The sequence below is a fragment of the Engraulis encrasicolus genome, chromosome 20, assembly GCF_034702125.1.
Source record: "Engraulis encrasicolus isolate BLACKSEA-1 chromosome 20, IST_EnEncr_1.0, whole genome shotgun sequence".
NCBI lineage: Eukaryota > Metazoa > Chordata > Actinopteri > Clupeiformes > Engraulidae > Engraulis > Engraulis encrasicolus.
In genome coordinates this window covers 469,906-483,496 of record NC_085876.1, presented here as the reverse complement: position 1 = coordinate 483,496, position 13,591 = coordinate 469,906, and the positions used below count along the sequence as shown (strand labels likewise).

The window sequence follows — 13,591 nt, the reverse complement described above, 5'->3', positions numbered from 1 at the left end:
CTTGACCATAATGGACCTTACAGAAATGAGGGTTTAAATGGACAATTTCGTGGGATGAGAAAGTGCAAAGTAAAATTTTCTGTGTTAATTCAGCACATAGTCAACGTTAACCCTCATAGTGTTATTGTACTCCTTAAGTGTTGAATGAACACTGCAAGATCTAACTGTGTGAGAACTGTACAAGACTCCACGCATGATGAGCACAATGACATCTAGAAGCACAGCAGCAAGTACTACAAAATATGTTACATAGGGGGTATTTGCACAACACTTACCTCGAGATATTTAATTCGCAATTAACTCACTTTAATTCTGAATAAAACTTAATTCCACTTTAAAAACATCATGTAAACACTTACCCAACCGGAATTAAGTTTATTCGGAAAAAAACTCAATTCCTAAATAAAGTGGGTGGTTTACTGTATTCCTCTTTTAATTCCAAATAAACACTTTCCTCTGTCATGTAGCCTTTTATTCAGAATTACCAACAATTCCGGTTGTTCCACGAATGCTCATTGGCCACACGATGGCGCAAGACCCCATGTTCTTTGCTTCCGTGAGAAAAAATGTTGGACTTTCCTTAGATTAAAGTTTTTGCTCAATTTAAAGTCCCTAAGTGACTATAAATGTTGTGGCTTCCATATTTTGATTTAAAGATGCACTACTGATGTAGCACAACAAAGTTACTCCACATTACTCTTTGACCATTCGTTTTTTAAGCTAGCCGGGTAAGATAACGTTAGCATTGTAAATGATCCAGGGCCATAGAGCCATGTCCTAAGAATTGACCCAGGCTGAGGTAAATATTTGGGGACTGAAGATGACCAGCATCCCGGTGGTACTGGAGGTTGATGACCACGCCCCCATGCCTTATTTGGCTCGCTCAGCACTTGTGTCCTCTATCCCAGTGTTTCCCAACCAGGGGTACGTGTACCACTAGGGGTACGCAAGCACACTGCAGGGGGTACTTGGATAAATATAATTTTAACAAATGTATGGGGTTTAGTTACATTGGGACAGAGAAAGTGATATAGAACTTGACTTGGGGGGTACTCATGGCACAACAAAAATGCTTAGGGGGTAACACAAGACAAAAAAGGTTGGGAAACACTGCTCTATCCAATTGAAATGCTTTCTTTTTCCCAGTTGTTTATTCAGAATTAAGTGAAAGTGCCATGTATACACGTCGCAAAATAACTTTAATTCCGATCTATTTAATACCGATCTAATAATTTGGATTTAAAAACATCATGTAACCATAGCCATTTTGTTACCTGAAGTTACCTGGCTGTTACCGTACATATGAACCAAATTCTGAATAAAACACTTCACATAGTGCAATGGCAACTCCCAGTGAAAAACAATTTCCATTTGTTTTTAAGCGACAACTGGTAATAAGGACTTCATTTGAATCTCAATTAACTTGTCTTCGTTGTCTGTAGATGACAACAAACAAACAAATTTCATCAGATGGCATAATGACATAATTAGTATTAATCAAAATTGAAGACATTAAAAGCATTTAAGATTTTCAATTGTTTGACAGTCTATACAACTTACAATTGCTCAGACAGGGGGAAGCCCAACGACTTCACGCAAGCAAACTCAGGAAATCTTTGAATATATCTTTGTATACTAATGAATCTTAGTACAGTATGTGCAGCAATCCAGTCCGTTTAAACATTGTTTTTTGTTGTTCTCGTTGTTATTGTGCCGCATAATAAAATGGCTAAATGTGGAAATGCTGTAACGTTATCAAGACAACCTCTGGAGACATACTGGGATATTGCATGCATAGGATGTGTTCTTCAGAACATGGTGTGAAACATTAAATTTAGTAGTCAAAGTCCAAACATTAAAAATTCACAGGATAATCTGTAATTTGTGAACGTGACGCCAGTCCTGTGTAGTTTCTATATTGGCAGAGTTATGCACCTGTTGATTAATGCAGATTTCAGGTTAGTATTCCAAGCACCTGGCTAAGTAGTAAACCAGGTTAAGTAAACCATTAGGTAGTGGGAAATCATCCAACAAAAGAGCCTTGAGTCCTCCTTTTCTTAACTAAATGACACCTGCGGGCAATCTATTAGCAGGTTTACCTATAGGATAACATAACCAGATTTATCACTTCACCATGTTCTTGGAATGCACCCCCCCCCCCCAGTCATACAGCTAACATACAGGACTGAGTGAGTGTGTTGAAACTGTTGGGTTACAGCAGAGAGGAATGAATAAATTAAAAATAAATAAAAATAAAAGTATTTCCTCTCTGTTTACAGTACACACACAGTGGATTTATACCTACAGTACATTTAGTGGAAAAATCATGTGGCTGGGTGGTGACTTCAGGCTACTCTGGGCAGTTTGGGCTCCAGAAGCATATTCTTAGTACGAGTACTTGTGAGTGATATATCCAGCTTTCATGTCATACAGGAATCATTCAGGAGTTTGATACTGTGTTGAGGTACATTATGTGTGTTTATACTGCTATGCACTACATACACAGTGGATCTATACAGTTCTCTATACATGTGGGTGGATTGGTTCCTTTAGGCTACTCTTTTTGGATAGTTTGGGCTCCAGAAGCATATTTTCAGTACTTTAGGCTACTCTGTTTGGGCAATTTGGGCTCCATAAGCATATTCCGATTACTTTAGGCTGCTCTGTTTGGGTAGTTTGGGTTCCAGAAGCATGCTGTCATTCTCATTCTGGGGCCCAGGTCCCTTCATGGCCATGCTGGCGCCCACCATGACTGGGTAACTGCGGTTCCTCCGCATGCCCTCGTTCAACGAGAAGGGTGAACCGGAGCGCCGGAGCCCGCCGAGGGCCCCCAGGATGGGAGGAGCAGCCCGATGGCCACCGCCGCCCCCGGGCGACTGACCTCTGACGGGGCTGGCCAGGCCCAGACGCTTCAGCTTGTCCACCAGGTTGAGGTTGTAGACGGTGACGTCCGTCTGGCTCTCGCAGTCGCGCGCCGCCTGTGATGCCCCTCCTGCTCCTCCTCCTCCAGCCGCTACGTCCATGAGTATGGAGCGAGCGGGCCGCGATGCCAGGAAGTTCTCGCCCAGAGGGCTTTTGAACGAGAAGTCAGATGATCCGTCCTGCGAGCCAGGACTTTGAGAATCGTGCTCAGGAGAGTTGGGTGGCGTGGTCGGCCTCTGGGAGTCCACAGGGGCTACAACAGGAGCCACAGATGTAGAGAAGAGGACACCCCCTCCCCCTCCGGCACTGCGGTCCCAGCTCTGGTGCTGGTAGACGGCTGCCGAGATGCCCCTCTCCTGTAGGAGGCGCACCAGGCCCAGGGAGGTGCTGGTGGTCTTGGTGGAGTCGCGGAGGTTTGTGAAGGACTGCGATTGCGAGAGGCTCATGCGGCGCGGGGTGCAGGGTGTGGCGGCGGGGGTGGAGCGCAAGCTGGCGCTGCAGGGGCCGAAGGAGGAGGTGGGGATGGGATTCAAACTGAAATCACAAGGTCAGAATCACAATCATTATTAACATTAAATAACAATAAAAAAACTGTTTTATAAAGAATAAAAGTTAGGCATTAGACATTTTCTGGCAAAAAAGTGTCTTTTATTCTCCTAGGACAAAGGGGCTCGGTTTTGATCGAACTTGAATGCTTTTGCAGAAAGGAGCCCAAGAGTTCTTAAAGGAGCCGCTGCCCTTTTAAAGTCAGTGACAGATTGAGTCTCTCTCTCTCTCTCTGTCTCTGTCTCTCTGTCTCTCTCTGTCTCTCTCTGTCTCTCTCTCTCTCTCTCTCCCCATGTTGTCCAGGCCCATTAGAAATGCTTAGTCGTTGAAGCAATTTTTACATGTAGCCTACCACTTATAGCACTGTTCATTTTGGAAAAAGGATATGAGCCCTGGTCTAGTGTGCCACCTGGCTTAAGAAATAGCCTTCCCAAGACTTTGAAGTTGTCCCACCAAAGCTCAAATCAAACCTACGCATTGGAATACTGCACACAGCTGATGTAGGATAAAATTCTGGTAAATGACGTAAAATGACGTCTCATGCTCTGCGCATAAGCAGTGGGGCTTTGTAGGATGAAATTTCATTTAGGATAGTTTTACAGAACACCGACTCCCGCGCCGCTGACGCCTGACTACCGCCGGTTGGTGTGGAAGGACAGATATAGGGCTGTAGGGCTGGGACTCGATTAATTTTTTAAATCAAATTAATCTATAGGCTTTGAAATTAATTAATCACACTTTAATCACATTTAAATATCTGACTTGAGAACAGTGAAAAATATTTGTTTTCACATGGAATTTGAATAACTACAATAAATAAGCTTAATCTAAAAATATTATTCATTTTTAAAAGAAGAGAGAACTCTTATCAATTTCAGCAGGCTGTTCACCATCATTCATAATACTGCCCTCCACTGGTCTAATCCAGAACTGTAGCTACAGTATATTATACTGCGATTCATTTTTAAAATCTAATTAATTAATCGAATCGTGTGATTAATTAATCAAAATTAACTAGTTAATGTCCCAGCCCTAGTTTCCATGTATTTTCGCCACCACCGGTAAAAGTCGCTTCCATCCCACGATGCTTCAACGCTTTGGTGTGAAAGTGGCCTAAGAAGTGGTGGATAATGCTCACACTCACTCGCCTACAGTCGGTCCCCCTACAATGCACACCCTTTACCGAGGTAATGCCACGTCATCCACCTGTAATGATTCTCACAGTGGGTCCCACATAACCCACAAACCATAAATGAATGAAGGAAGCGAAGGACACCACTCTTCAATTTTTTTCTTAGTTTATTCACCAAAGAATGTTTCAGGCAGAGCCCTTCTTCAGCGTGTAATGGCGAATGGCAAGAAAAAATCTAAAGAGTGCCGTTCTTTGCTTCCTCAGTCAATGTGCAAATATTAAAAAAATGTTTAGATGCAAGTGCGCCGATATTTGTTCAATTGGCGAGTAATGACCAATATACTGTATGAATAATGTAACCTTGCAGACTTTGTGGGCTGGGAGGCTGGCTTTTTTGTGTGTTTGTGGTTTTCTGCTGTTGAAAGTCTTAATTCAACTACATTTTTTTCATTTAACCCATTGATGTCTGATGTTGCATTGCGCAACATTGGCCCTGGCGCCTGGAGCTGCATTACCAAACATTCAGGCTCATGAGATTTGAGACAACTTCATTAAAAATACATGTTTGTTTGAGATGAATGAACACAATCTAATGAAAGAAGATGAGGGTCTTAGCGGTTAAATGCATCTTAGTGCATATTTTTATGTGCTTCAGAAGCTGAGATATTTAGGTTTTTATAGACTTTTTTATAGAGGTCATTCAGCACCCTTTTTTGCAGGTGCCTTAGGCGTCAATGGGTTAAGCATCATCTGGCTTGTTGAGGTGATTAGTTGACTTGTACATATTGCATAGTGTCACTTTAAACAATGCATGAACTGCTCTGCCCTACAAAGGCAAAGTGCAGTAACTATGCCAACACTGAAACAGAGAAAAATGCCTTAAAAGTTTTGGCATTAGCTTGGATATTGAAGTCACAGCAAATTTGACATTCTCTAGCAATATCTCTAAAACAGGACGCATTTGGAATATAAAACTTGTCATAAGATAGAGGTGTTAGGCTGAGCATTCTCAGTATAAACTCAATTTTGACAAAATAGGTAGTTACTGCGCTTTGCCTTTGTACTGTATGGCAGTGGTGCTGCACCATTAGGGACAGTACAATTCCGACGTGATGTTGGTAATTGTGTAACCAAATTGCACACCAATTTTGGGACACAGGAGACCAGGGGTAAGACCACAGTCAGATAAGGTGCTGCATGCCCCTCTAGCTATGTGGTGCTGTTGATACTCAATGCACCTCAGGCAGAGAGAATACTGGAACAAAATGTAAAACAACATTGCTTTAGCCTTCGCTCTGAGGTGCAGTTGGAATCTATATTCAATTTTCTGAGCACACAACTGTTTCAACGGCTAAGAAGTGGTGATCAGATCTACTTAAGATATGGGCTAAAAGAAGGAAAGAAGCAAATCATTATGCGGCAACAAAAATCTATTGACTGACAGGAACACAGAAAAGCAGCGCAACATAGAAAAAAGAAGTGTACCCTAAAGAAATGGATCACAGAGAACAAAGCAAGACCACGCCATACCCAGATGTTACATACACTATAAGCTTGTGTTTCTCAGCTGTTTTACAGCTCCTCCAAGTGACGTTAGGGAGCACTGGCTGTAGCAAAGCTGTAATCAAACAGTTATTATTTGAAGCAAATGTATAATTCTAGTAATTGAAAAAAAACATCATCTGTCACGGGTAATGTAATGTGTCCCTATCAAATAAACGTGTTGATTGATTGAACCCTTTTCACATACAGTAGCAGATGGGGACATCTACATTGTTGACTGGATATTTGTAATTTAGTATTTTATGCCTATTCCCTTTTCATTAAATCCTGTGAAATGAAATGTATTTGTTTTTGTTTGTTTGGCTGGCAAGCTGGTAAAATAATAATAATAATGATAACAACAACAACAACAACTATATATACAGTTGAGGTCGATATTATTAGCCCCCCTCCTGAAATTAGACATCTCTCTTGATTTTTCAGTGAGAATGACCATTATGAACCGTTTCTGTTATTTTGGAAACAAATGCACTGATGGAGATCATGTCCAATGAGCTGAATTTGGATTTTTCCATTTTTATAATGAGTTTAAACAAAAATGGGTAAAAATGGCAAGGACAAAATTATTAGCCCCCTTATTAATAGTCAATAGAGTGCCATTTATGAACCAAAACTGACATCAGGCACTTTGATTAGTTGTTAACTATGTAAGCACATGCCCTGCCAGGGATTTTGGTCCATTTTTTCATTGCAAATAATTAAGCTGGTCCAAATTGCATGAGGATGGACATTCATTTTCAGCACTCCTCATACACTATCTAAAAGATTGAGATCTGAACCACACCATGACCATGGTTTTAGTATCCTTGAAGAACATTTGAACAATTTTGGATGAAAGTTTTGGGTTATTATCTTATTGAAAGATCCAGTGAAGATCTTAGCTTCCTCTATGAGCATATTTTTGCATGGTCACCTTCCACATTCTATCATAATCTTCTGTTTTTATGGTGCCGTACACCCAAACAAGGTTTCCTGTGGCTGAGGCTGCCACAGAATGATACTTCCACCATCATGTTTAATTGTGGAAACCATGTTATAAAATGTTAAGGACTATCCCTTTATTCACCTGAATTCATGCATCAAAGCAGGTGCAATTGAATCTCACCAAATGAATGCAGATACTTTTAAAACTCATTTTTGACTTTCAAATGTTCATTGGCAAAGCTCAATAACACTCTGATATCCACCGCCTTTAGTAAAAGGGTTCTTCTGTGATGATGGCCCCAAAGCCCAATATGATGCCAAGCCCTAACAGCTGTCTTTCTTGAAATAAAAACTCCAGGTGAGGCCAGGTCAATAACAATCATCTAGGCAGGTATCCAATGCTTATTTGGTCTAATGAGACTGAGCAGTTTCCACAGTTACACATAGTGGTGGGGGCATCAAGTTTTTAGACTGTTATTCAGCCTCAGACACAGGGATTCTGGGTCTGGATCTGGATTGCTGGGTCCTCCAACAACATTGTAACCCAAAGTAAACATTTAAATTAGTTCAGAGGTTCTTCAAGTACACTAAAACCATGATACTAGAATGACCTGCTCATAGTCCAGTCCTCAATCCCACTGAGAGTCTGTGGCAAATGTCTATGCTCAGCATCCATGCAATTTGGACCAGCTAGAACACTTTGCAGTGAAGAAATGGGCCAAAATCCATAGTGGGGCATGTGCCAACCTAGGTAACAACTGATCAAAGTGCCTGTTGTCAGTTTTAGTTCATAAATGGCGTCATATGGACTATTAATGATCAGGGGGCTAATAATTTAATCCTTGTCATTTTTGCCCTTTTTTGTTTAAAGTCATTGTAACGATAGAAAACTGCAAATTCAAACTCATTGGCCATTGTCTCCATCAGTATATTTGTTTCTGGAATAACAGAAACGGTTCATAATGGTCATTCTCACTGAGAAATCAAGAGAAATGTCTAATTTCAGGAGGGAGGCTAATAATATTGTCCTCAACTGTATATACACTGTTGGGAAAGGTACTCAAAAACTGTAATGCACTACTTATTACATGTTACTGTCATTTAAAAGTAATGCCTTACATTACAACATTACTTTTTTTAGAAGTAAGGCATTACACTACTTTTGCATTACTTTTAGTTACTTTAGCCAAAATGACTGGAAATAAGGATTTGGCAATCTACAGTGCAAATCTATGAGGTGGCATGACTTTCACCTGCTATCCACAAGTCGTTTTGGAAGCCTGCAGACTGAAAACCAACATTTTCAGGAATTGCGTCTTACCCACATACAATAAGGCCAAAGAAAAATAAAAGTTTGGTTCCGGTTGGTTGTCAGGTTTGGTCATCGTCCGGTCTGATTTTTTTTTTTTTAAATCCAATTTTTTTTTCAATTTCTTTTTTTTTTTTATGTCCGACCCCCCAAACCCCCCACATGCGCCAGATTTTGTCATAAACGTTGTTGAACAATGCCAAGGACGATAGTGGAGTTGAGGCTTGATAAGTAGGCCTACAGCTGAAGCTACAATGAAATATAATAAGCATTAATGAGCCAAGAGGCCTATAATATTTTAATTTCAAATTGATTTATTTCAATTTTAGTGAAAAGTGAGGGGGGTGCAACGTACTCATCCCCCCGTCGGATAGCCTACCCTGCCGTGTCCCTGTCTCGTGCGAATGGACCGTCAAATTGTTTGTAGGCTACTGTTTTCGACGTGGAAAGCGGTTTGGGTTTCAAGTACAGTGTGCATTTAACTTAAATGTTCTTGGCGTCCTTATTTTCAATGGAATCAAAGTAGTGGGCATATATCCATCTTGAAAACGAGCAAGCTGGATCTTCTGGATCGGTCATCCTTTGTCAGCCTGCCATTTCGAGAGACGAAGCGTGAAAGAGGAAGCAATGTTCTGCGTGAAACTTTAAAATCTCTGCGCGGACGTAGGCTATCATAGGCAATAGCTGATCTCACGGTGATCCGCGAACATTGTATAAAGAAAACAAAATACCCACACAAAATGTAGGTGAAAAAAATGCGTTGTAATGTGCAAGTTACTTGCATTGTAACGAGGACATATTACCGATTTTTTCCCCTGTAATCAGTTACATTACTGCGTTACTCAAAAAGGTAATGCATTACAGTAATTAGTTACTTTTGTAACGAGTTACTCCCAACACTGTGTATATATATATATACAGTATATATATATATATATATATATATATACACTGTGTGCAGAATTATTAGGCAAACAAGTTTTTTGACAATATCGTCCATTTTATGCATATTGTCCGCCACCACCCTTTATGTACATGAACACCTATTGGATTTAAGCATTCCAGGTCATGCATATTGGTATAATAAGAGACAATGTGATCGAAGGAGCCCAATACCCTATATCAGGGTAAAATTAGTGTGCATAATTATTAGGCAACCTTGTTTTCCTCTGGGAAAATGAGCCACAAAAGAGATCTAACAAACTCTATAAAGACGATAAACAATTTTGAAGTCTTCTAGAGGGGTGTGGCTGTCTTGAAATATTGGTCACATCCATCTAATGCACCGTTACAAGCCATCAGTGTCACATGACATGTGCTCACAAAGTAACTGCCAGATTGAGAAGAATTGAAGATGAAACTACCACAAAACTATTACCCTGCAGTGGTGGTATATTCCAGAACTGAAACCTACATCGACTGTCCACAATAACATTGTATTCAGCACTCAGAAACATGGCCAAGGTAAAACAGGCTGAAACCTGAAGACCACTCAACAAGTAACTTAAGTCAAGACTGGGTCAAGAAATATCTTTAGACAGTTTTTTTCAATGATTTTATGAACTAGTGAAAGTGACTATTAATGGACCAGGTTGATGAGCCTATGGCTAGATCAGTAATGTGCACACTCAGATCAGTTGCTGAGTTCCACTTAAATACCAGCAGATTACTGCATAAATACCATTGTCTTCGTAAAAGATGCAATTTTCTCCCTCTAAAAGATCCAGCCATGGGTTCATCCACCCTGCCTGTCAAGAGTCACTTTCCCAAGTCCATAAAACCTTTGAAAATTTTGTCCCCAGGTATTTTTGCCCCCGTTTTGACTTGATTAACTTGTTGAATGGTTGTCTGGTGTCATCCCTTCTTACCTTGGCCATGTCTCTGAGCGCTCAATACCCTGTTCTTCTGGACACTTTGTGTTGGTGCCTGTTCTGGAATATGATAGGACTGCAGGGTGATACTTTTTTTGTAGTTTCATGTTAAATTCTTCTCAATGTTTGGCAGTGACATTTCTTAAGAGACTGATGACTTTGTAACGGTGCATCTGATAGTTCTGTGCGAACGTGACCAACATCTTGCAAATTTCAAGACAGCCACATCCCTCTAGAACACTTCAAAATTGTTTATAGACATTTCAGAGTTTGTTACATCTATTTTCTGGCCCATTTTCCTAGAAGAAAACAAAGTTGCCTAATAATTATGCACACCTGATATAAGGTGTTAGGCACCTTCGACCACACCCCCATCTTATTATACAAATATACATGACCTGGAATGCTTAAATCAAATAGGTTTTCATGTTCATATAGATTGCTGTTGGAAAATATGCATAAAAAAGACAAAATGTTCAAAAAACATGTTTGCCTAATAATTCTGCACACAGTGTATATATATATATATATATATAATTATGATAGCCTATGTGTGTGCACACGTTTGTACCATGTAAGACTGACACAAGATAAGCAAGGAGCAAGGAGCAATGAACAGGACTTACATATTACAGTAAGTGGGACTTGCTGTGGCGAGCCCACTTGATAATAAAAATACTACTACTAACTAGAAGCACTCAGAGAGTGCAGACCTCCCGCCAAGGAAGCTGCTTGATACATTTGACTATGTTACGCCCTAAGTCTTTCTGCCTTGTTTTTGTGGTTTAATTTAATATATTTATTGTTTATTTAGCACAATATACAATTGAGTCAGATTATAGCCACACAGCGAATTTTCATCTGTAGTCTCTGGACAGTGGTGTTCCTGCAATTCAATTTCTGGTCACCAGGAGGCATCTAGATGGTGAAGAATCTTTTGAAAAGTCCTGGGGCCTCATTTATCATTTGTTCGTAGAATGCCTTCTAAATTGTTTCCTACGAGTGAAATATAGAATGGTCGAAAGTATAGAAAAATCGGGATTTATCAAACGTGCGTTGGCTACTCCTGCGCACACCTCTGCATGATAAATCCCACACCTTCCAAATCACTGTGCACGCACGCATTCGGGGTAATTTGCATCCCGAAACGCCTCCAAGTAACCATATATGGCATTATAATATATTCAAATGCCATGTTAATTCGAAGGCGCCACCCTGTTTGGACACACACACGATTTCCGCAGCAGAAATGGAGGTGCTTTCGACGGGGAGGACAGTGTCTCAAAATAAGTAAAAGAAGGAGACACACATGGAAGAAAACACTGTCAAATAGCACACTGTCATACTCCATTGCCATTCAAAGCAAACTGTACCTTGCACTGTCAATATTATTTGCAATTTCATGCGTTTCTTCCACTCGCACACTTGGTCTGAGGTGTGCGTAGATTTAGGCACATTTCTATGTTCAAGTACATGTTCATAAATCCCACACTTTGCTCAGGAATGATCGCACACATGCTTTACGCACAGATCTGTGCCTAAGAACGCTTGATAAATGAGGCCCCAGGTTCCGGTTTGTGATCCAGATCACCATCAGAATTTAATCACTTGTTCATTGGGTCATTACTAACAGCTCCACAAAGTTTCGTCCAAATCAGTTGATTAGTTTTTGAGCTATCCTGCTGACAGAATCTTTAAAAAAGTCCTGGTTCCGGTTTGTGATCCGGATCACCACCAGAATTTAATCACTTGTTCCTTGGGTCATTATCAACAAACCCACAAAGTTTCATCGAATTCCGTTGATTAGTTTTTGAGTTATGCTGCTTGGCGGAGGTAATAATAATAATAATAGATATAATTATGATAGCCTATGTGTGTGCACACGTGTGTACTGTACCTTGGTGTGACTGTAGTCAGCTCATCGGATGGGTGAAGAATTCGGCAGGTTGTGAAAGTGTAAGTGGAGCTGGTGTGGGCCATGCACTTGCCAGGATAGTAGACTGCCAGTTGTAACACACAGACGTAGGGCGAGAGAGAGAGAGGGAGAGGGAGAGAGAGACAGAGAGAGAGAGAGAGAGAGAGAGAGAGAGAGAGAGAGAGAGAGAGAGAGAGAGAGAACACCATGTTAATATGTTTTGTGCAACTTCTGACATACTGACGATCTGTTATAAGTGAGTAGATAAGAAGGACCATCCTCCTCCATGACTTCGTTATGTGAAGTGTGCACTGTGTGGTAGGCTACGGTATGTCACATTGAATATGGGAGTTTCCCATGTTGGCTTCCACTATATAAGTTCACAATTGTCAAAATGTGATTTGGGTACAGAATGTGTATCAAACATGTTTGATAAAAAATAATTTCTGTTATGTTTCATCACCTGACCAAACAATCTAAAAACCCCAACTCCGGTGAAGTTGGGACGTTTGGTAAACTGTGAATAAAATCAAAATGCTATCATTTTCAAAACATTCAATCCATTCATTAAATGGAGAATAGTGAAAAGACAACATATTAAGTGTTAAAATCGAGAAAAAATATTGTTTTGGGGGACATATGTACTCATTTCTAATTTGATAACTGCAACACGTCTCAAATAATTTGGGACGGGGATCAGTGAAATGTAATAAACATCCAAATAAGATAAAATGACAAAGAAGAACATTTAAAAATGAATTGTACTGATGGACAATATGACTGTTAAGGTATAAGACCATCACAGAGGGGCTGAGTCACTCAGAATTAAAAATGCAGAGGGAATAATTACTATAGTTGTTACATACATTTTTAATTCCCTTTGATTTACCATGATTGAGTGTATATAAGACATATTTTTGTCATTAAAATCATTGTTTAAGTTCATGACATCAAGAAATATATATTGGCTGTAGTCTCACTCTAGCACTCCAAGAATTACAGCTATTGAAAATTGACCATATTAAGAACACTTCATGTGTGCAAATGATAGAGGGGTTTAATATTCTCCCATGCATCCGAGCTCACTTGAAGTAGACCCAGAAGACATGGGAAACTGCCATTTGCTTACAGAAGTCAGCAGAAGTTGCAGAAGTCAATTCTTTTTGAAAATAATATAGTTTTGCACATCCTGTGCTACAGTGAAAATGGGCCATCCAACTTGTGTTAGTGCTAACTTCAAAAGTCAGCCTCCATGATGGCATGGGGATGCAGTAGTGCATTGGTTAAGTTGTTCTCACTCATTTGTAGAGTCAAATGCAGTGCAACAGCATGAAAAGCCACTCGTGCATTATATTGTGAAGGGAGATCTTCAATGAATGCCACATAGTAAGGACAAATTGCATTATCTA

At 40.1% G+C, this 13,591-nt stretch overlaps 1 protein-coding gene across 1 annotated transcript in view; it reads right to left on the bottom strand.

Annotated features, from left to right (window-relative positions):
* Positions 1-2,189: 2,189 nt before the first annotated feature.
* trak1b (trafficking protein, kinesin binding 1b) overlaps positions 2,190-13,591 on the bottom strand; it is an 81,993-nt gene continuing 70,591 nt past the window's right edge. Inside the window, exons 14-15 of the mRNA XM_063185126.1 lie at positions 12,165-12,267; positions 2,190-3,456 (exon numbers count right to left, since the gene is read on the bottom strand). Of these exons, the coding sequence (XP_063041196.1) occupies positions 2,649-3,456; positions 12,165-12,267 (911 nt within the window). The 3' untranslated portion in view covers positions 2,190-2,648. The remainder of the gene's footprint in view (positions 3,457-12,164; positions 12,268-13,591) is intronic.